General features: G+C 40.5%; 1 protein-coding gene across 3 annotated transcripts in view; it reads left to right on the forward strand.

Moving 5' to 3' along the window:
* Nucleotides 1-24,737, forward strand: part of GRM5 (glutamate metabotropic receptor 5) — a 536,398-nt gene that overhangs the window by 505,638 nt on the left and 6,023 nt on the right. For 2 of the 3 annotated variants that reach the window (XM_059186935.1, XM_059186945.1), the window contains exon 9: nt 7,857-7,952. The exons of the other annotated variant lie outside the window; for it this stretch is intronic. In XM_059186935.1, coding sequence (XP_059042918.1) covers nt 7,857-7,952 — 96 coding nt within the window. The remainder of the gene's footprint in view (nt 1-7,856; nt 7,953-24,737) is intronic. 3 annotated transcript variants of the gene reach the window in all.

Consider the following 24,737-nt stretch of genomic DNA (forward strand, 5'->3'; position numbering starts at 1 on the left):
GGACCCATGTCTTCCTAAGTATTACGGGGCACATAGAGAAAACAGGACAAAATATTTTGATTTTGTCTGGTTATGGATGTTATTAGAAGCGGAAAAAAAAAAAGTGACAGATATAAAAGTACCACTAATATACACCTGTTAAGATTAAGGATTTTCTATAAACTCCTTCACCTGATCACCAACATGCCTGTTTGGTGGGGTGGGGCAATTATAACTCGGAGAGTATTAGCATGTCCACTAACACAATGCAGCTGGTTTATGGTTTCCTTAAGGGAGAGGAGGAAGGCAAACTCTGGGAAGCAGTAGATTCAAGTTTAGTTTTTTGGGTTTGGGGTTTTCTTTCTAAGATTTACTTATTTATTTTACTTCTAATTTTTTCAAAAATGTTATTTATTTGAGAGAGAGCATGAGTAGAAGGAGGTACAGAGGGAGACGGGCTCCCTACCAGGACCCTGAGATCATGACCTGAGCCAAAGGCTCAACCAACTGAGCCACCAAAGTGTTCCTGATTTATTTTTTTGTTTTAGAGAGAGCGCACAAGCCAGCAAGCAGGTGGGGAGGGAGGGGCAGAGGGAGAGAATTTCAAGCAGACTCCCTGCTGAGCATAGGCCCCCCCCATGGGGGGCTCCATCTCACAACAAATGAGATCACAACCTGAGTTGAAACGGAGAGTCGGACACTTAACCTACTGAGCCACCCAGGCACCCCAGTAGATTTAAGTTTTTTGAGACTTAAGATCATACAATTTTGGGAAGGGACTCTATTTAAGAAAAAGATAACAAAATGTGAATACAAAAATAGTAACAGGGCCTTGCAAGGGACTGTTGTGAGGGCCCCTGTGTCTAACTCACTTTCAGAGCAAATCTGCTTCTACCGAGAAGCACTGAGGTTTGGGCTCCAACGGACCCCGGGCTGAGAAAATTAAGTTACTAAGTGCAGGTTGTAACCGAGATCAGTACAGGATGGGGAAAAGGGAGTAGGCTCCCTGCCCACTAGCATGAAAAGGGTCCAAAGAAGAGCAGAGGCAGGGGCTTAAGCCAGGAGATCAGAAAAAAACATAAAAGGGTTCAAAAAATAGTGCAGTTGCCGGTGTGTCTGGTATATTCCCAGTGCTCAGTAAATACTGGCTCTTGTCATTAACCAGCTTGTCTGGTTCCAAAGCTTTTCCAGCTGTTTATGCACAAAAAATGTTAGGAAAAATTCCTGTTGGAAAACAACTCATCAGTTTTCAGGAAGAATAAATTATTTTGTCTGAAAATCCCTCCGTCCTAAGAGAGAAGCCAGCAACTTTTAATTAATGCTTTGTCACGACAATTCTTTAGGCTCATCCTGTTCTCTTCTGAAGATCCTCCCTCTGGTCAGTCAATGCTGTGCTCCTCCCTGAAAAGTTTTCCCCGTTGAGGAGGTTGTGTAAGCTTGTAAAGCACCTTAGAATTCATTTTAAAAGCTGTATCTTCCTGGGTTTCTATTGTGAAACAAATAGCATCAAAAAAAAAAAAAAAAAAGGCATGGCAAAAGGCAATGACTTCACATGATTCATATCTGAAAACAAGTTCTCATCATAAGTGGGATTAAAATACATCCTTGGGGAATTTTCTGGAAGCCAAATGAAAGGCCTTACTCAATACAAAATTTAACACATTTCCATAATATTGCTATGCTATAATTTATTAAACCATTCTCCAGCGGTTTGTTCTTGTTTTGCTTAGTTTCTGCTATTTTTCTATAACACTGAAAGGGAAAATCTTTGTACAAAAGCCTTTGAGCTTCTGTTGAATTATTGCCTTAGAATAAATTCCTATGAATAGAGTTACTGGGCCAATACAGCTGATTCTTTACATTTTAATTGCTTATTTGCATTGCTTCCCCACCTATCAACTTCCACCTTCTTTTTATTTTATAGAGGACAGAGCAGCATGTTCCCTGGCAGCTTCTCAAATACTTTCCCAACTTACGTTCATCTCTGACATTGTTTTCTCAGGCTATTAATCATGCTTATTTCTTTGTGCTTAATCTGACATCTCCGAGTGAATCAGCTTGACATTGCAAGTCTGGACAAAAGCTGTTTTTTTCTGGGTACGGGGGCCACCAGATCTGTGGGAGCAAGTAGTAAACCATTTGACTATATTTACTTGCATACAGACACACAGGGGGCAAAGGATGAGACTGAAGCAGGGAATCACTTTGTAACCATGAACCAGATTTGGCCTTCCTCTCCCCCTCTACAGTGAAGATCTGTAAGGACTTCCCTTCTGTCTTCCCCTAGAATTCTCCCTTTAGCAATCCGACTTGAAAGACTGACTTGAGATTTCTTTGGTTCTCTTTGTAACATTTTAGAGTTGTTGAAAAAGTCCACCCCCTCATCCTGCGTGTCTTCTGATACTGTGCAATATCCCCTACATCATCAGTGACCGACAGGTGTTCTCAGCAGTGCCTCTTTGACCTTCAGATTTTTGTGTATTCTCTTGTCGGTGAACTCTAGTCAGAGGAATGGCGATCTGTTTCCATGTTAGCAAGCGGCCCGGAGAGTGATCTGTTCTCCCTGGCCATGGTGTAGTCTGAAGCCCAGCTGTATTAAGTGGACACTATTCCCTTCATGGATGACATTTTTCAGTCCCTCAAATAAATGAGTTATTAGATTATTTAGAAAAGGTTTGATTTTTTTTTTTTTTCCCCAGAGTAAAATGACATTAAGAAGTGAGGTATTCAGGGACGCCTGGGTAGCTCAGTTGGTTAAGCAGCTGCCTTCGGCTCAGGTCATGATCCCAGCGTCCTGGGATCGAGTCCCACATCGGGCTCCTTGCTCCGCAGGGAGCCTGCTTCTCCCTCTGCCTTCCACTCTGTCTGCCTGTGCTCTCTCTCACTCTCTCTCTCTCTTACAAATAAATAAATAAAATCTTAAAAAAAAAAAAAGAAGTGAGGTGTTCAAAAAAAAAAAAAAATCATGATGTTTGGAGGTAGAACATGTGGCTTCTAGCCCTGTTTCTGTGGCCACTATGGAGACTTGGCCAGGCTGTAAAGTGTTCTGAGCCACAGGTTCTCCTAAAGGATGAGGATAATAATTACTTTGTTTGTTGAGAATCACATGGCACAGGGAAAGTTGTCTCCAATATTGGAAATGCTCTTCACATGTATATCAGTTTTCTCCTTACTTTATCACTGTCAGCATCCAAAATTAGGATAATCTTAAAAGCGACATGGCCATAAATCTGGAAAATAAAATGCAGTGGGTTGCACTCTGCCTCATACATTTTAAAATCAGAAACTGTGTTTTTGGATGATCATGAAGGATGTAACCCAGGGGTAGGTATCTGATCTGAGCTGTGTCTGGAGTCCAAAAGCTGACGCTAGGCTGGTATTTGAGGAGTCAGCATGGGAACAGAGTTGAATATTCTTAGACTTTTTAAATATACATTACAAAAGTCTGTATTGGGATGGAGCGGAGAGGTTAGGAAGGCCCATACTGGGACAGAGGGAAAGGGAAAAACAGTGACTGAAAAGTAAAGGCAAAAACATTCTGTCCAAAGCCAGGAAGGCAAAGGGAAAACTAGGAAGTAAAATCTGGCCCCAAACTCACACATGATGGCATCTGGAAGAGAATTTCAAAATCATTAGCGAGCCAGGGCCACCTTTACACGGCTCTAGAACTGGACTAGGTAGAGACGAGCACAGAGACACACCTTTGTATTCTTCATTTCATTTTTCTTGATACTTTCTTAGTCTAGTGACAGGAAAGGTGATTGAGAAAAATCTTTGGCAAATCCATGCAGACTGAGGCTGATTCTGCAAACATATAACCAAAAGCTTTATTGAAGCACTTATCAGTACTCTGACTTGTGATAGTTCCCATCAGTTAATCATTCTGACAATGCAACACTAAACCCAGAGTAACTGGTTGCTTTGGTTTCCTGGACCCAGTTCTCGTGCTGTGTGTTGGGGGTGTGGGCACTTCCCACACAAACAAGCAATTCTCTTGACCAGTTGTGTGTCCTGTAATTCAAATCAGTTCTGGCACTTTCAACCTAGAGATGCCACAGGTGAAGAGTTCAGTCCTCCAAGATTGCCCCCCCTTCCGTTACCCCCTCTGATGCCAGTCACAAGCCCAGGCTATCACTTGGGCTTCTGACCAACGAGCTATAGATTGGAGATTCCAACAACCCCCTCCTTGGACTTCTTAGCCAGTCCCAAGTCAGGCTGTTACTTGTATTTCTGACCAGCTGGCTATAAACCAGAAATTCTCGTGATCCCCCTCCTCAGGTTTCAGTAATCTCCTGAGAGACATTTTACTTACCAGATCACAGGTTTCTTGTAGGACATAACTCAGGAGGAGCCAGATGGAAGAAACGCATAGGGCAGCTATGTGGATCTTCTGTACCCTCTCAGGGTGAGCCCCCCTCTTGGCATCTCCATGTGCGCACCAATCCAGAAACTTTCCAAACCCGTCCCTGTGGGGTTTTATGGAGGTTTTATTACAAAGGCATGATTGATTACATCATCAACCACTGGTGGTTGAACTCAGTCTCCAGGACACCTCCCCTCCCCTCCCAGCCGGCAAGGGGGTGGGACTGGTAACCAGCCTCCATCCTTAAGTGCTTTCTGGACTTGGCTTATTAACATAACAAAAGGCACCTTTATGACCCTCAACACTTAGGAAATTCCAAGGGTTTGGGGAACTCTGAGCCTGAACAGTGGAAGTAGACCACATATATCAAAGAAATATATATATTCTCATATATATTTGGTCATCTATATTACTTATATTTGGTCATCTGAATAACCAAATATCTATCTGTCTTTTAAATCACCATATTACATGGATTAGGACTGCAATTAGCAGGGCTTCTAATAACTTAACAGTGGTGTTTTACCATGGGTATAATAGCCAATTGTTTAGGTGTTCTCTAAATGTGGGTTACTGAAAAAATAACCATTTGTTTTACCCAGTCAGTCTCCCTCTTTTTCTTCCTATACAAAATCTAACTCTGTGAAGATTCTTATACTTTTCTATATACAATAGTATATATAAAAAGGAGCAATATTTAAAAGACAAATGATCAGTTAAGACTAAAGCATTTGTTAGTAACTTGCTTCTTTAGGATCTTCATAAATACACACACATACACACACGAAGAGAATTTATAAATATCCAGACCTAATGCTGTAAATAAACAACCTTAGAAATTCGCAGACTGGGCTGTGACGGAAAAAGTAACAAAAGCAAAGTAAATGCTAGGAGGATTTTGGCATCAGAGAATCTAAAACCTAATTCAAAGTGGCTGACATGATAAGACTCACATAAAAAGAAGTTCTGAGACAAAACAGGCTAATTCCATCTCTCAGAGATATTGTCTAGGACCTACATTCTTCTAATCTTTCATGACACCAATTTTTAGAATGTCGGCTTACCTTCTCTCGTGCCTATAACATGGCTGTAGCATTGTTAAGTACGACATCAGACAATTGTCCATAGCAAAAAGAGACCATGGTTTCCAGTGTTTTCTTTGCCAAGGGTAAAAAACAAACAAAAAAACTGTTCTTAGAAATCTCCTATAGCAGCAATGTCCACAATAGCCAAACTATGGAAAGAACCTAGATGTCCATCAACAGATGAATGGATCAAGAAGATGTGGTATATATACACAATGGAATACTATGCAGCCATCAAAAGAAATGAAATCTTGCCATTTGCAACAACATGGATGGAACTAGAGCGTATCATGCTTAGCGAAATAAGTCAAGCAGAGAAAGACAACTATCATATGATCTCCCTGATATGAGGAAGTGGTGATGCAACATGGAGGCTTAAGTGGGTAGAAGAATAAATGAAACAAGATGGGATTGGGAGGGAGACAAACCATAAGTGACTCTTAATCTCACAAAACAAACTGAGGGTTGCCGGGGGGAGGGGGTTTGGGAGAAGGGGGTGGGATTATGGACATTGGGGAGGGTATGTGATTTGGTGAGTGCTGTGAAGTGTGTAAACCTGGTGATTCACAGACCTGGGGATAAAAATATATGTATATAAAAAATATATGTTTATAAAAAATAAAAATAAAAAAAAAAAAAAAAAAAGAAATCTCCAGAAGACCCTCTCATGATAATTGGCCGAAACTGAGAAACAACACGCACCTTCCTCCCCTCCTTCTCCCCTACACTGTGAACTCTATGAGGCAGGACCTGTGGATTCTATCTCCAGGCCCAAGTACATTGTCTAGAATTAAACACATGCTCAATTAAAGTCTATTGAATAAGGTAATTCAGTCCATCCGCTTGGCTCAATTTAATGAGCCATTTTTTATTCAAATACTAAATATTTTGAACATCTTTTTTAAAAAAGGAAAATTAAGAGGAAGGCCTCTATCCAGGACTAAAAATAATTTTGGTTTTGTTGTACTTTGTTTTATTTCATATTCATTTTGAGACAGCAAAAAAAGAAACTGAGGAGAAAAAAATGATTATTCCAGGGATAAATAAGTCTTTAATACCAAGTTCCTATATCCCTGCCTATTGAACACCAGGGGCATGGAGGAAATGGCATCATCTCAGGTTCCAGTTTTAGAAGGGAAAAAGGAAAGAAACTTTAGCAATCTTGGGTCTAGGGCACCTGGCTGGCTCAGTTGGTTGAGTGACTGCCTTCAGCTCAGGTCGTGATCCTGAAGTCCTGGGATAGAGCCCCGAATCAAGCTCCCTGCTCAGCAGGGAGTCTGCTTCTCCCACTGACCTCTCTCCTCTCATGCTCTCTCTCTCTCATTCTCTCTCTCTCCCCAAAATAAATAAATGAAATCATTAAAAAACAAAAACAAAAAAGAGTCTTGAGCCTTGCATGCTCTACGTTATAACAGTTATTCTTTACTAGTGAGGCTTATGACTTTGGTCAAGTCAGTTAAATTAAGTCTCAGGGTCCTCATCTGGCAAATGAGCAACACTGTCTTTAGTTACCCACAGGCATAAGTTGATGGATTTAAAAAAAGATGATTTCTGTGAAAGCATGTTGGCTCTGAAAATGGTCATTCAGATGTAAAGGCTCGTCTTGATTCACCATGGAGCAGACTAATGTTGGGACTCTTATAACTTATCTTGGACAAATCATCTGGTACCTTCCAGGTGTGGTGAATTGCCAGTTCTGATACAAAAGCTGTTTGAGCTATCCTCCACAATGCAGGCAGCCCAATACTGACTGCTCAGCTTAATGGCATATGAACCTCTTATATCCAAGAAGCCTCTCTTCTCTTTCGGCATCACTACCAATCTCTAATAGAATTTAATGAAAAGAACGATTTGGAAACACACACACACACACACAAAGGAAGGCAGCACATTACAATGACTAAAATTGTGAGTTCTAAACTGGGATTCCCTGTGTTCAAAATCCTTGATCAATCTACTTAATCCTCGCAATCTTCGGTTTCTTTTTCTCAGTAAAATGGATATAATCATAACAGAGCCTCTGCCACGGGTTGTCGCCAGGATTAAATTTAGGTAAAATCCTAACACCATGTCCGGCGCACGGTAAACACTAAATGAATTCTAATTTATTGATATCATTCTTTTCCGTAGAGGTTAGGAACTGCCTTCCTTTTACCATTGACGGTTAAATGTGATGAAATCCTAGATTAATAGGCCATATAGAAGAGCAGATCATGTGTGGTTTAAAAGCATAACCAAATCATGCCCGACGTGATCCACATGCCATCACAAGCATCTAACGCGTGTTACAGGTCAGCCACTGCAGGGAAGAGCAGAAGCCCGCTTTACCATGGGAACGTCCTCTGCAGCCACCGCCCTTCCTCAGCCTGGCCAGTTAAGCACACAATCATATCTTTCTGTTTGCTCCTGTCCTTGTTCATGCTCACCAGGTACAAAGACAGGAGACTGGCCCAGCACAAGTCGGAAATAGAGTGTTTCACCCCCAAAGGGAGTGTGGGGAATGGTGGGAGAGCAACAATGAGCAGGTAAGCAAACCGTGAGTGGCCTGAGGTGGTGTGAACTCAATGTCCGCAAGCTAGAGGAACAGGTGGCTCCCTGGTCTAGGTCATCGCTCCACTGTGTACCCCATGCAGTGTGTCCAACCAGGGCCACCACTGGTTTTCTGTGTGTGTTTGATTTGCAAAACCCATGCCATCCTTATGTGAAGTGATGGGAGCCTCCTGTCCCAGATGCTGCTGTTTCCCAGGGTCATGTGCTTTGCATGTCTGAAGCCTTAGCTCACACTTGGTTCTCCCATGGAGTTTAGCTTATTGGTCAAATGCTTCTGGAGTTTGCAAAGTGGAAGAGATTGGAGGAAATTCACTTTTTGGGACTGACCAATCAGTAAAACAAATGTAAAAGCCTAGGACTAGTTCTGAGGGAAGGACTGTAATGAAGGAAGATTCCAGCCCTGATCCCAGACAAACCTGGGTATTATTCTTTGTTTCAGTATAACATCATCTTACAGCCAAGGGCAAATGCTGTGCCAAACTAGTGAGCTGTAGAGGCAAGAGGCTCTTCATGAACTGAAATCAGGAAAGCTAGTCCTCCTCTAGCTACCATAGCTTTGCAGCTCCTTTTTTTCTCTGTGTCTGGTGGCCAACACCCCCTGTCGCTGCGCTGTGCATGTCCCTTCCTACCAGGCACTCCCAACTGAGCTGTGCCCAGTCAACTGGGTTATTTAGAACTATAAGCATCAACTTAGCTGTGTTGCATGAAGTGAACGTGCTTTATTGCATGGGACCGCGTTTCAAGAAAAGGGCTCTGGAGATAAATACTGTCAAGATTGGCATCAAACAGTTCCAGAATCTCGGAGGAGTCTTGAGCTGGGGAATCACTCACCATGAACTAACTCTCCACTTCTACTTTGTTGTGGCATTTCCCCATCCATCGGTGGTACAAAGATGTGGAAGGGAAGCTCCTGAAAGTCAGCCTGGGTGAAAAAGGAAAGGGGAAGTTCAGGAAGTACAGCATGTACATGTGTGTGTGCGTGTGCGGAGATCAGAGCTTGGGATCCAGCTCCCCAGCAAGAAGAAGATCCTGTGGAGCCCTGTTGAACTTTCACCCCAAATATTGTATTTGCTTCCTCTGTAGTAGCCTCCTTCTGGTTTTCAAAATAATGTCTTTCTCCAAGGACCACCACATTGCACAACTTCTGGAGGGGGGCAGTGGAATTCATGTTGCAGTCTATGAAAATGGTACCTAGAACTGTGTAGTGTATAGTCTGGCCAATCTTTTATAGCAACCCTGGCAGAGAGGTTGGCCAGCTTCATCCATGGCTCCCGGGGACAAGGCATTGAGAACATGTGTACCTGTGTAGACATATATATATATATGCATGTATGCGTTAGTGTATCTGGTGTCCTTATGCCCATGATCGCTTTATATAGCCATCTTTGGATCTCAGTGTGTCTGGAAGATAAGCCTCAGTGGATCATTTTGTGGGAGTAACTCAACAGACCGCTATTGGGCCTTCTAGTTTCCTTTCCTTCAGATATGACAAAGTGCTATAATTCCTGTTCTTGAAAATCAGTCAGACAGCACTGGAGTTGGCTGGACAAGGTGAAATGACTGTATTAAATGAATACAGGGGCCCTGTCCAGAGTGACTTCTGATTTGAAGCAGTTATCTAGGACTGGACTTCCCAAACTTGGCTGCCTATCAAATACACTGAGACAAAATCTGTACTGCAGCAACTGTCCTAGGTCATTCCAATTTATACCTATAAATCGATATGGTGGAGTAATCCATTCCTCTAGGAGATGACATGGAGCTATTCATAGTAAACATTAGGTCTCCATTGTGTCATGCATTGGTCTTGGCAGTGTTTAGTCAATGTTTAGAAATCTCCGGTCCAAGCAGCCCAGCGATGGATTACATTTGCTCAAGGCTGTCCTGACTGAGTATGGGTAAAGAGAAAGTGGGACACAGAGTGTAAGGGGACTCTAGGTTAATGAGACCAGATTCTTTGGGTCAGGTCCAAATCTTCAGAAAGAGCAATTCAATGTATCAATACTGGGAATAGTTCAAGTTTCTCTACAACAGCAAAATAATAGTTAGCTTTTGTTCCCTCACTAGTTTGGATATAGCCAAGGTAATGACAAGGCTTATTACACTGATACATCCAGGTGAAGCCCAGGGGACTACTGCATGCCCTATTAAGGATAGTTCTCTTGGAATGACCACCTCAGCCCCATGGATAAATGTAATTCACTGGAAACAAATGGTCTTCCTGTCCTACTTTTTCTTCCTTCCCATTTACTTAGTATTAAATAAAACAAGATAGAAGAGAGTGAAAGTACTCGGGAGGGAAATCAAGTCCTTCAGTGTTGTAAAGAGAGCTTTCCATTAGGAGGAGAAAATGCCTAGAGACACATGAAAGGAGAAGCCAAAATGTCTAAGACTGTCAAATCTTTTTTTCCAGTCTTCGTATTTGTTTATATAAATATGCACACATACATACGCAATGACATTTATCCAGGAGAAATAAGTTGAAATGAATATTAAGAGAAAAGATATGAGAGGAGACAACGGCAATGTAAACCATTTCGAAATAAGACGGCTCAGTAGTTATTTCCAGTGTGCTTCCTCTGGAATTGAACAGAGGGGCTGGGGAAAGGATCACTACTTTGCTTTTACAGATACTTTTGACATCAGCTGTGGATGCCCTCCTTCTTATGAGCTCCCACTGCCCTCCCCCTCATTGCTTCCTAGAGTCAGAGTCAAGCATATTTACTCTGCAAACATCTGGGCTGGTTCTATAGCCTTAAGCAAATAATCCATCCCAGGGAGGGGCGAAAGGAAGCTCAAACAGCAGCAGAAAACCTGGAGTGTTGACGTACATCTCATTTGCCTATGTTTTCTATGCTGAAACTATGCAAAGGACAGGACCTAGTGAATTCATGCCAGGGGTGATTCTTCCAGAGCCAAGTTACCTGGCAGGGGAGGCAGTTTTCTGGGGCATGCTGCCCTAGAGCTGAACACTATCATCTCACCTGAAATGATGACAGGGCCTTAGAGACACTCCCTCACTTCTCCCTTTTCCCTCTACCCCAACATTTGGAAAGGAATAAGAACATTATATGTATCCCTAACACTCTAGCTTCCTGAAATATTATGTTGTTGTTTTCCTTTTATGCAAATTTTTTCCCTTCTGTCAGATTCTAGCATAACTTGTCATCTTTTCATATTCCCACAGTGGACAGTCTAAATGTGTTTCAGAGCAGAGACCTCCTGATGCCAGGAGAAGTGAAAGACAGTCCTAAACAGGGAGGTGCTCTAAGAACCGGAAATTCTCTAAACCCTATTATCGTGTGAGTTTATACCAAGATGGTCCACCTCTGAGATGGCTAAAACCTCAACAATGAATGTTATTATCTCCTGTCTCAGCACGGCCATTCCATCCGAGTCCTCACTGGAGTCTGCATTCTGAAGTGCTTATGTCATACCCCATGAAAGAGAGGCAAAAACATTCTGAGCCTCCCTGTCTCTCTTTGGAAAAGGGCTCTGTAATCAAATGAAATAGATAGATCGATAGTTCCCCTGCAGTGCTTGAAGGAAGGAGGGTGGTACGTGGTTATTTTTACTGTTGCAATGTCATGATATCAGTTACGTAAGGTATTAATCCACTTGAGTAACTGATTTTCACCTAGTAGGTGTAGCATTTAATTTTAATGGGTATAAATGTTTCATAGAGCCTTCAGAGAATCTGGTAATGGTGACGTCATAGTCATGAGGAACTCAGATTTGAAAAGCAATCCTAAAATGTGATGTCTGTGTTAACACTGTTTTGCTTTTCATTGATTCAATTATTTCTTCCTTCATGTAACACTCATTTTATTAAGCAACTACCACGAGCTAAGCACTTACAAGACTCTAGAGATAAATGGGTAAAAATAACTTGACTGATGTCCTTGAAAATCCATAGTCCACAGGAGAACAGAGTCAAAAACAAAAACAAAAACAAACAAACAAACAAAAAAACACAGATAATTGCAATGGAAGAGAAACCCTATCCCAAAGGAAAATTTATGTGTCCAATTAACTCCTCATTTGATATCAAAAAACTACAGCTTAAGCCAGTGCAAACAGTATTAAGAGTAATATAAACTAAATAATAGTCACCTGAACTGAGTGTTCAGAAAGGACTACACACAGTTATATAAAATTCAGAGCCACAGAGAGAAATGATCTATCTTTCTAGTATGAAGCTAGCTAGTTTCATAGTGATAGGACTGCTGCAGTAGTCTTCTCTTCACTCCTCCCCAGAGTCAGTTTCAGATTAATGTTCTAACTTTCATTTAGAGATATTCTAAAGCAAGTAAAAATAATTACTTATTACCCTTGCTGAAATTACTATGCCTCAAACACTGCAGCAGTCCCTTCCCATTGGTTATGCACTAAATTCTCCCAACAATGATCTTTCCATGGTACAGATGAGGAAAATGAGTCTCAGGGATATTAAATAATAGAGTGATTTAGTGAAAATTCTGAGGTCAAAGACTTTAAAACCTGATTCTAGCACTAGCCAGTGTGACCTTGAAGCACCATTTTACCTCTTTAATCTCCATTGTCTGTAAAATGAAGATAATAATAGAGCACTTCCCTTCCTATATGGTGCTGTGAGAACTAAATGAGATTATGCAAGCAAAGCACTTAGCAGGCATTCAATAGATTCTATTTAGCATTACTGTTCCCCAAGTCTACTCATCTTATAAAGTCCTTTTATGGGGTATTTTCTACCATTCTCCACCTACCATCACCCTTGTTTTCTCAACAGCCAATTCTGGAAAAGTATGTAGAACAAAATCTAGTAGTATCAATGAAATTAATTCAATGATATAATTTCTCTGCCTTAAAATTCATATTCTCCCATGGTTCTCCCTAGTGTTTAGATACACCAGACAACTGGCTTTAAGTGTCTTACCTATATGGTCTTGTACTTCATCTTTAAAAATGTAAACAATAAAGTCCACACTGGAGCCGAACTCAGGGTGATTCTGGAGTTCATGCTCTAACCACTATGATCTCTGTCACCTGCGATAAAATCCAAACCCACACACTCAGAATACAAGGAACTTCACACACTAACCCTATTCTAACTCTTTGACCTTTTATTCATGTTTTGTCACATATGTTCTCTTCTCCAAAACCCCAAATTTCTTACAATTCTCCAAACAAAGCTGACTCCTTCCTACAATTTCACTCCCTAACACATGCTGCGTCTCCCCCTGAATTGCCCCTCCTTGCTTCTTTAATCCATCTTTTCCAACCCCTATTCCTATTCTAGTTGGCAAACTCTTACTCAGTTTTCAAAATCCAAATCTAATGTCAATTCCTCTTTGAAACCTTTCCAAAATTCTTACATTCTACTTTACATCTGTCCAAACTCATAGTTCTAAAGTATTTTGAGTTACCTCCAATACTGCCATATTATCTCATCACCTATCTCTTCCTACTAAGCTTGAAGTTTTTGAAGACAAAAACATGTCCTGTTCAATATTCTACTCTCAGTATCCAAAAGTGCTCTGGGACTGTAGATTCAGTAAATCAGTCAATAAGAGGGCAAGGAGAACCTTTCTGTGTGTAGGCTGCCCTGTTTTAGGGACCATGGGGTGTTCCAGAAAATATGGGATAATCTCCACCCTAAAGAACTGAGAGTCTTTTTCTTTTATTTTTTAAAAAGATTTATGTGTTTATTTGAGAGAGATTGCATGGAGAGGAGGGGCAGAGGGAGGGGGGAGACAGAGTCTCAAGCAGACTCCATGCTGAGGGTAGAACCTGACATGGGGCTCAATCTCATGACCCTGAGATCACAACAATGGATGCGTAATCGACTGCGCCATCCATGTGCTCCTGACAATCTTAATAAAGGTATAAAATTCATTCTGATGGAAACTGCAGGAGCAATCGGCTATTTTAAGGTATAGTTATATCTATCATCCAAATAATAAGGCCCAGATTTGAATAAGGGAGGAAGAAAGCAACATGTTTCTAGTTCAGGTTTTTAGAATCCTTGGAAGAAAATGTCACAAAATATATTCAAAGAATGTTAGATGAGCAAGAGAGAAGAAAAGGCAGAAGTGGACATTATGGATCAAATTAGCATAGCCAACTTTACATGCTCTATGCTCTTCTTGGAGATTTTCAGTAAATCCTTACAAAACAAAGACTCGAGGGGAACTTGGGATGGCTGGGCATGGAGCCTGCTTAAGATTCTGTTTCTCCCTCTTCCTCATCACCACCTCCAGGGAAATCAGTGAGCACTCTCTGGAAGGAAGTTAGGAAGGCAGGCAGACAGACAGACGGACTTGAGAAGCTCCACAGAAAGCAGTTTAAATCTACTTAACTTATCTGACCATAGAGCCATTTATTCATGAACAACCTATGGTCATTCTCACTTTCTATATAGTTTGCCAACCAGTTTTATAAAAGCATATCAAACAGGAAAAAAAAAAAAAAAAAAAAAAAGGAACAGGGTGCCTCGGTGTCTCAGTTGGTTAAGATCTGCCTTTGGCTCAGATCCTGATCCCAGAGACCTGGGATCCCAGAACCCCGGGATCCCAGAACCCCGCATCGGGCTCCCTGCTCAGTGGGAGTCTGCTTCTCCCTCTGCCTCTGCTCCTCCCCTACTCATTCTTTCTCTCTCTCTCACTCTCTCTCAAATAAAAAAAATTTTTTTTTTAAGTAAAGGAACAAAGTTATAGATTTTTGAGTAACTTATAATAATTTCCTGGAATCTTATTATAAGAATTTCTTAGGGAAGTATTTTGGAAGTCTGACAAAAACTGAGTTCAGCTAATGTCTTGTGATCAGACTAGAAATGATTAGCTTCAGTAAATGCCACAAATATAAAAGAATATAAACCAGATTCTTAATTTCCTTTGCTTATTTTTCCAGAAGAATCACTAATTGCTGTGAGTATATTCTACTTCTTCTTTCAGCGTGGTATAATATATACGTAATACATATGTGGCATAGTATGACTTAGTAACAGGACCGCTTGGGTTCCCTGGCTCTCTGCTCTCAGTTTCCCTCAGTCCTCTTCTTGTCTAGCATCCTTTTGTTGGCCAAAAAAAAAAAAAAAGAAGAAGCTGCTCAAAATCTTTTGTAAGGCTGCTGTCCTTGCCATGAAATACATACATATGATAATTTAGTAGTTATATACAAATATAAGTATTTATGTATATATAGAGAGACAAAAGATCCAATAGCTTATAATTTCTTATAAAAGGGAGGAAGGGGAACCAGAACTATCTCATAGAACAAAGGCCACAAAGGGAACAATCTTGGGAGTTATCAGTTCAAATTCTTGAACTCTAGAGGAAGAAGTCAATACTAGAGGCATACTTAACTTTTATTCCTGCCACAAAATACTGAAAAAATCTTGCAATGTCCACCTAATCTTGTCACCATATTCCCGGTAGGTGGATAATACCAAAATAAGGACAAACTATTCAGCAGAGCTAAGTGCTCTGGAAACTTGAATCACTATTTCAGCTAATCCTATGTTTCATGAATCATTTTGAATGGATTCCTTAACATAAGAATTATTTATTCTTAAAAATGTTACTTCACCACTTAAGGCATAAGGAATCTTTTTTCTAAGCAGAAATCATTTCTTCAGCAACTATTATCACAATCCTGGGACAAATGTCTTATTCTCCACTCCCTCAGTATTCATCTCTACAATGTTCAGGTCAATGTTAATAGAGAGCTTTGGCATTTATCATCAGATCATTTTATGGATACAAACTTGGGTGTTATTATTTCCCTGGATGCTCCATTCGGATGTGTCTTGTTAGCCCTTTGGTTTTTGTGTGTCCTTAGCACACAGACAATACCACATGTTGACAATGATTCTGGATTTGAGGTCCGATTTGAGGCAGTGTTTTGCCTTCATTTGACTTGGGCACAGGTTCTATAAGCCTCAGATTTTGCATCTAGTGCAGATTAATAATAATATGTTTATTTTTTAAAGATTTTATTTATTTATTTGAGAGCAAGAGAGAGAGCAGGAGCAGGGGGAGGGAAAGCAGACTCCCCACTGAGCAGGGAACCCAATGCGGACTGGATCCCAGGACCCTGAGATCATGGCCTGAGCCAAAGGCAGCTGCTTAACCAAGCCTCGTAGGCATCCCTAATAATATATTTATATGAGGCCTTCAAGGCAAATATGAATTTGCTTCCTTTCCCTAATACTCCCAGCCCACTCCCCTGCATCAGGCACCAAACCAAGCATAGGAAGTGCACATAGTCATTGCCCTTAGAGTGTTCAAGGCTTCGTGCAGAAGCAGATTTGTAAATAAGTGGTTAAAAATACCATGCAATAAGTGCTATGTTAGACAGCTGTCGTGAAGGTCAAATATAATAAAACAGATGGAAACACCTTGTGAGATGTAAAAGTTCTATTCCAAGGAGAGCTATTATCCTCCCAGGATTCTCCTCTTCTTAGTCACCAATCCCAATCCCATGTTTTTTTTGTTTTTTGTTTTTGTTTTTTTTAAGATTTTATTTATTTATCAGAGGGGGGGGGGGAGAGAGCACAGGCAGACAGAAAGGCAGGCAGAGGCAGAGGGAGAAGCAGGCTCCCTGCTGAGCAAGGAGCCCGACGTGGGACTCGATCCCAGGACGCTGGGATCATGACCTGAGCCGAAGGCAGCTGCTTAACCAACTGAGCCACCCAGGCATCCCCCAATCCCATGTTTTATTCAAGCTTTCAATCAAGCTGGATTCCTCCACCAAGGCGTCTCGGTGGTATCAGCCAAGGGGTGCAAAACAGCCATGTCTTCTAATGCTCCCTCTTTATGAAATTGTAATCTGGGCTTTATGGTAATTGCTGGAAGAAAATAATTTCCGGTTTGGATTAAAAAAATCCTCTAATCTTAGTTGAAGCACCTCAACTAAAGTCTAGAAATTATATAACCCCCCCCCCCCCATGGATTGTGATCTGTTGAAAAAGCATCCTGTTGAACCCAAGCCTAGTTAAAATAGAGCCAAGTGGTTCTCGTTCCACAAGGATTTTTATTAGGAACTAAATGCCTAGTAAGAGATGATCTCTGAGGGAATTATCATAGAAGCAGGCAGCCAGTAGCTCATTCCCAGCTACTAAAAAGGGAGGCAAAAATCCACTCCACCCTTGTTGGAAGGGTTTCCTGGGATTGAACATGTGGCATTAGCTGTTTTGCCATATATGCAACACACATATTAATTGAATTTTGTTTATACGTGTTATTTTAACATTCCCCAGCCTTTAAGGCCTCGTTAATCTCCACTTTATTTGCAAATCCTTCCTTGAAATTTCTTTCCCCAGTGAGCAACCTTTTCTCTGCATTCCTCTGATACCAATAGGCAAGGACAAATGTCGTTTCTTTCACAATAGTTTTCAGATCGGTATATTCCTTTCCGTCCTCATTTTTTTCCACACCTGTTATCATCTTAACACCGTGTCCCTGCACTATGATAACAGCTTCTTAAATCTACCCTAGACACCACTCTTTTTCTTGTTTCAATCTTCTTGGTTCCTTATTGCCTGAAGGACTAATTAACTTAACAGATATTAATTAGGCCTTAACATATTCCTGAAGTACGACCAGGACTGGAGCAGACAAGGAATAAGGTCAATGGATGAATCTGCAGTGAGGTTTTAAAGCAGATTTTGGCAGGCTTCCTATATTTAATTGTTTTTGTGGAGCTCCAGAAATATGGAATGCCTAAAAGATTAAATAACACAAAAGAATTCTTACAGTTAAAGAATAACACAGAAAAGAACCCATGAGTATTTCGTTATATATTCATTCATTTATTGATTATGTAGATTACATATGTATCTAATAATTAGACCATATCTCTCTGGTTAAATATATTAGACCACCTCTCTATACTGATAAGAAGTCCGAGGTTAATTATTAATGAGTTATTAAAATAGCAAAAGAAAGGAAAAGAAAGAAGATCCTTGTAGGTCATGGGTGGCCACAAGGCATTTTTTTTTTTTTAAGATTTCATTTATATATTTGACAGAGAGAGAGAGAGAGATCACAAATAGGGAGAGAGGCAGGCAGAGGGCTGCCCTGCTGAGCAAAGAGCCCGATGCAGGGCTTGATCCCAGAACCCTGGGATCATGACCTGAGCCAAAGGCAGAGGCTTAACACACTGAGCCACCCAGGTGCCCCAAGACATTTTTATAGTAAACAAGAAAGTCCAAACTCTTAACCTGCTGATGCTTTATCCATCCCCATATAGGACTACTGCTTATCTTAGAATATCCTTTGTGGATTCCTGAACTTATGTCACTGCTGTCTTTCCTAGAGGGTAATGCCTACTGCTCTTTTTGGATTTTGCCATAATCTACTAATTTTTCCAGGTGTAGATACAATCTGTCTCCTGAGGCAAGCATCATTCCCTGGCCACTTCCCTCCTGCTAGAAATGATCTCTTCCTCTTGTGAAGTTTTGAATCCCTTGTGATCTGTACTCTACAGTTACCCAATGAACTACTTGCTCCCATGCTCCACAATCTCTCATTCTCCTTGTCCTCAGCACCCTTCCAACTGTCCATCTGCTTCCTTCTTTCAAGGACCTAGGGAAAAGATAAACAACCTCTTTCTATCAAAATACTAGGAATAACTCATATTCCTAGCTTTCTACGTGCATCTTCTCTCTTGCCTGTTTTGAGGGAAGTCTCATGTCAGCAGCTCTCCACCACAGTACCAAAACATACTGATCAATCACAATCATTTGCCGAGGTATCACATATCACTTGTTACCAATATCAGTTGAAATGTCAAAATTTGCAAAATAGTTATCCTTGACATTACACCATTCTCATTCAGTGGCATTCCAAAACAAGAGAGAAGATAAGTGTGCTACACATAAGACAACTAGATCATAGCATGGAGGGAAAAAGAGGGGCTAAAAATTGCTCCATGCTCTTTATTTATATGGTAGTATAAAGTGCCTTCATCATCGAGGCATCCAGTATTATCCTTGCCAAGTGTAAGTGCCCGGGTCAACCTATGCTATTTGAGTTAACAACCAAAGAGTGATATAAGGTGCTTTCTTGAGACTTCAAAGTATATGATTAAGAAGAACGAAGACATATGGTAATAGAGAACATAAATCAAATGACTAACTTATCGACTTAAAAATGCCTATCATCACCAGGTAACATCTGAGGGCTTGAAATAAGGACAGCTTACTTCAAAAAACAAATATGGGTGGTGTACTTTCATGAAAAGTGAATTGGAAATCATGAGATGGTATTGGTTCCACGTTGTCATTTTCTCACTGCTTAACTTTGGGCAAATCGCCTATCTCACAGAGCCTCAGTTTTATTTTTGAAAGAAGGACCAAAACATGGATCCTATCTAACTCTGACAATCAGTTTTCCTAAAGTACTTTATAAAGCACGATGCAAATATAAGGTGATAGTGCTTCCAATTATTGTGTCACTGGAGGTAATTCATTTCCATTTACTCAAGTGTCTTTGTCTATACGTGTGTTTCTAATGCATACATCATCACAGCCATTTAACTTGTTTCAGCAAGATAGCTATTTACATCCATTTATGGTGTAACTGGGGAAATTTATATGGATGATTCTGCCATTTTCTTATATATGGTGTATTTCTCAGTGTAATTGTCAAAATCAAGATGTCAGATTTTAGGCAAGGCTCAGAAAGAAAGTATTCCACCTAATTTAGAGTGTCTGAATGTGAACAATATCAAATTCCTCATTATCTTTTTAAAAATGTATTTCCATACTTTGTAATTCAAAACAAACTATGAAATGTGCAGAAAAATGGAACTGCAATTGGAAATTTTCTGCTTATAATATTCTTAATTCATGAAATTCTTTTACTGGCCTAGTATTTTCTGTAGTCATTCCAAAGACATATTTGCTAATGACATTACGAGATTTTTAAAATTTTTTTAAAGTATTTTTTTGTAGGGGCGCCTGGGTGGCTCAGTCATTGAGAGTCTGCCTTCAGCTCGGGTCATGATCTCAAAGGTCCTGGGACTGAGCCCCGCAGTAGCTCCCTGCTCAGCGGGTCTGCTTTTACCTCTGCCTCTGTTCCCCCTGCTTGTGCTCTGTCTCTCTCTCTCTCTCTCTGTCAAATGGATAAATAAAACCTTTAAAATATATATATTTTATGTATTAGGAAGCTCATAATCTTACTATTCCTCTCTCCTGGCTACTTCTAAACTCAAAATCATAAAGAAGAGAGGTGTAGTAATGAAGATAATTTTTTCATGAAAAGAATGTGCTAATTTTCAACGGATATATTTGATTATTCTGATACCCTAAATCTGTACAACTCATGAAGGTACTACTAAACCATGTAACAAAAGAGGATAAAGGCATAGTTTTTTTCATTCAGTGAAGTGTTCTGAGGATTTTAATTGTTTCTATGGCCTTAATAAAACCCTAACCAATTTTCAGGAAAGAACCACACCGGCCATTCAACAGTCATTTTTAATTTTTTTTTTTTAATTCAACAGCCATTTAAAATAAACACAAAAATTCTAAATTCCATAGACTTTTGAATGGTCAAACTCTCTTTATTAACATTTGCCTCCTAATGATGGTTTGCCATGGCAGAATGCTAATTCCTACAGGTTTTGGCAGATGAATAGAGAAACTGGGAGAGGTCATTGAGCTGGCATTCAGAGCCTGCTTGAAGTGAATAAATTATTTATGTGTCATGCATGGAATAGAAAAAGGAAGAATAAACTTCTGAGAATAAGGGTAGCTGGTGTCATTTTGGCAGACACAAACTGTAAACAAAAACAAAAAATGCAATCCTCAAATAACATTATCAAAATGTTCTTTTCTCCCTCCCAGAAAAGAACCAATTGTATAGTAGAAAGAACATTAGAAAACATAGTTTTATATTTGGCAAAGGGTTAATTGGTGCCTGGAAAGAGCACACTTTTTACAGGTTTTTTTGGCCAAACTATCCTTTCCAGATGTAGCAAACCATCTGTTCTGTCTCTCTCCATTCCTCTCTCCTCCTTTTTCTCTATGCCTAAAATATTCAGTGGGGAAGGTCAAGTGCTATGTACAGGTAAGGAAAAGTTTGCTTTCTCTTGTCTTACCTCAGGGTCCTTAAGGCAAATGTATAATCCTGATCCAAAAAAAAAAAAAAAAAAAAAAAAAAAAATCTCAACAACAGCAACAATAATGGTTTTATCTCAACTGGTTGTAAGATTTGATGGTGAAGTTTGTAGAGGTGCTGTGCTTTATAAATTACCCTCACGTGTACTACCATTTGGATTCCTCCCAGAAATCATGTAAGGTAAGCAAGGGGAGGTTTATTTCTTCCTTTTTATGTGAGAGAACAAAGAGGCACAAAGGTGTTAAGTGATTTGCCCACCATCACTCAGGGCCAGATCATACACCCACATTCTGGGGCTACTATCAACACTGCCTCCATAAACTTCCATCACTGAGAAATTTCACTAAAACAAATACACACACACACACACACAAATATATATGTACCTACATACATACACATATATGTATATAAATTACCAAAAAAGGAACAAATCCTTTGATTTTCATAGTAGAAATGAAGATCTGTGTTTTTGTACTTAATTAATTAAATATCTTTTATTTGCATACACTGAGCACTACTGATTACAGTAAGTTCTATGAAAAGTAGATCGATCCATAAAACAAAAGAAATAGGTTTTTTTAAAATATTGAATGTTTTTTAATATTGGATTATTTTTAAAACGTAATTCTAACAAAAACAATCAGTATAGATTTTTTTAAGTGAAATGCATATATCCACTCAATTATTAGTTCAAACATATTATGGAGTGCATGCACTGGGTACCCTGGCTATAGCAGGATAAGAAGAACCCTAGTTCTAACCTAGTCAAGGTTAGAAGGGTCAGAAAAGCATTCAAGGCAGGGTCAGAAAAGCATCTCAAGAAAAAGCAATTAAAGTAAAATCTGAAAAACAAACAAACAAACAAAACCTAATAGGAAGAGCTTAGTCAAAATGCAAGGAAGAGACATCGAGGAGGGAACACCATGAAAGAGCATTTCGGGAAGATGTAAACTGTGGAATATTGTAGAATTTAGTGAAGTGGATGCAATCACTAAGCAGACAACTTAGCATGGAAAAAGACCACAGACCAAACCCGATGGAACAACCAAAAAAATCTTATGGCTTTACCACATAAAATATTTTACTTTACACTGAATTCCCTGTTTCTCAGCCAGAGCTCAAAACCACATGAGTACATTGATTTTCTGAAATGCAAGATTCACATGGAATGAAAAAACTAACACTCTTAGATACCTTCTCCTTACAAGAACCTTTCACACTTGTACAGTCTGTCTCATTGAATCCTCACAACCACCTTTGCTAAATTACATCCTCTCTGCTTTTGATCAAGGCTTTCAGACTATTATTTTCCAATCATCCAGGATGGGAGATCCAGGATTAGAACCCAGATTTTAGGTTCCTTTGTCTACTGAACTTTGAGGACACCATGCAATAGTCGCGTTAGCTTAAGAAAATCCCATTTGTCCAAAAAGTGCTTATTAAAATTTCCCATTCTGGAGGGAAAAAAAAACCCTGTCATAATCCAAGGAATGAAAGGAAGTGCTCAGATTTGGCCTCCATTTCTCTGGTGTCTCCTGCATCCATTTCCACTCGTGTCCACTTGTCTGTCTTGTGCTCTCTCTCCCATATGACCATAGACACTACGAGCAAAGGCATGGCCAGCCGCAATGTCAGCACTCTGTGCAGACTGGCTGGGTAGAATAGCTTCCTTCTCGCACATTCATCCAAAGTCTTTTCAATGTGCCATCATGTTTTTAGGCGCCACTACATGTGATTCCTGTCACCATTAATAGCCAGAGTTATGCTCCATCAAAACCTCTCTATGCCGGAAGCAAGAATCTTTCTACAGTAAAGCTTGGTAGGATAAATCCAGTTAGGCTTCTAGTTTCTAGCCCATGCTTTGTATTAAAAGCGGCCTCAGCAACCTGAAAGATTAACTGTCCTTTCCGACATACCTGTTTCTTATCCTGCTGGTAGGAGAGAAAAGGGATTGTTGGCAACAATCCTCCCAATGAAATCCCATAAATAGTCTGGCCCATTTCTTCTGTGCCATGTTCCAGAAGTTAGTAGACACCTGGGAAGAAGAAAGTAATGCACTAAAAACATAAAAGGTGGCAGGTCAGGTTAATGCAAAAATGTAGAAACAAATCTGCAAAGGAAAAGTTAGGTTGGCAGGGCCTATTCTGCTACTGGAGATGCACGTCAGCCTCCAAACCTGGAAAGAATTTATCCATCCTTTGCAGGAAGAGAGGCAGAGGAGGAGGACATATCTCGTTCCAGAATTCTGAATGACACGAGGTTGCAAAATATTGGGTAGATTAAATAGAATGAGATTTCAGAGGAAGAGCAGAAAAAGGAAGACCACAAAGAGGAAAGGGACAGATGTAAAAAACGAGAAGCAGGATGGGAAAGAGGAAGCATCCTGTCATAGGAGCTGCAGAAACATGGGTCTATTTTCAAAGGAGTAGGTGTCTCAGGCAGAGTGGATCTGGCAGTCCATGGAAGGTGGGCTCCAAATACAATTCAGACCCCTTCCTGGAAAAAAGCAGTTCAGTCCTCCAGCAAGGAGGCCAAGGGAGCAATGGGAACCCAGAAAGAAAGGAGAGCTTCCTGCTAGAGTTTCTCGGTTTGGGAAACACCTGCAGTGTCATCACTTTGGGGATGGAGTGCTGCAAAATGCATAGATCCTTGGAACCCAATCCAGACCATCAGAATCTTCCTGGGGTCCTGCCAGGACAAATAGCGGACAAATGCCCTATATGAGTGTTAGGCATGATTAAGTTTCATCAGCCCTGGCTGAGATGAGAAAACTGGGTAGCCAAAGCCTTTTGTTCATAGACTGCTCAAGGTTCTCACTTGGTCACACCATCTAGGACAGAAAGAGATCCCCTCCCTACAGAGATCTTGGATTCCTTTGTCATGAGAAATCCCCAATATCCCCCACACTCTCTCCACAGAACATCCCTGAAGGTCTGGCCACATCCTCTGACCACTAGTGAGGTTCCTGAGAGAGGATCTGTGGTTTCAGAAGTTGTGTCATATTTACTGGTAAGGAGGACACAGTCAGGACCTGAGGCTGTGGCACCAATTCCATCTTCATCAGAGGCGCTTTCAGACCCCAGGATGGAAACCAAAATGGACTGCTAAGAGAAAGGGAAGAGGGGGAAAGGTCCTAAGAAGTCTAGTGAGCCAGAAACACGCATCAAGACCCTAACTGGAAATCAATATGCGAGGTGCCAAAGGCAATATGCTCTCTCATAGAATTGTGATTCAAGCTATAAGCCTAAAAACAAATTTGGGAGGAAAATTGGGGTGAAGTAGAAACGCTCTAATTAATTAGAAATTTGTGTATGTGTTCAATGAATTTCTATTTTCCAGCAGATAAGCCAGGCTAACTAAAACCATGTTCAAAGTCTGGAGTTGCGAAAGAAACCCCTAGTCAAATACACCAATAGTTGGCTTGCAGGATAAAAAGTGAACTGGAACCGCTGTCTATTTCCTGGTAACCCTTGACTCCTACTCTTTTCCTCCCCTCTGATGACTGGGCTGGTGAGTTGAGGTCCTAGTTCTACCGTTTCCTTTCAGAGGCCGCCAACTTCAAGAAGCTCGTGCCCAGTACCAGGCACTTCTGCACACCGCCACAATACTGCCAAGGCTTGGTTTCTAGCTTTGCGGCCTAACCAGCCCCTGCAC

This window comes from Mustela lutreola, chromosome 1, assembly GCF_030435805.1.
Source record: "Mustela lutreola isolate mMusLut2 chromosome 1, mMusLut2.pri, whole genome shotgun sequence".
Classification (NCBI taxonomy): Eukaryota; Metazoa; Chordata; class Mammalia; order Carnivora; family Mustelidae; genus Mustela; species Mustela lutreola.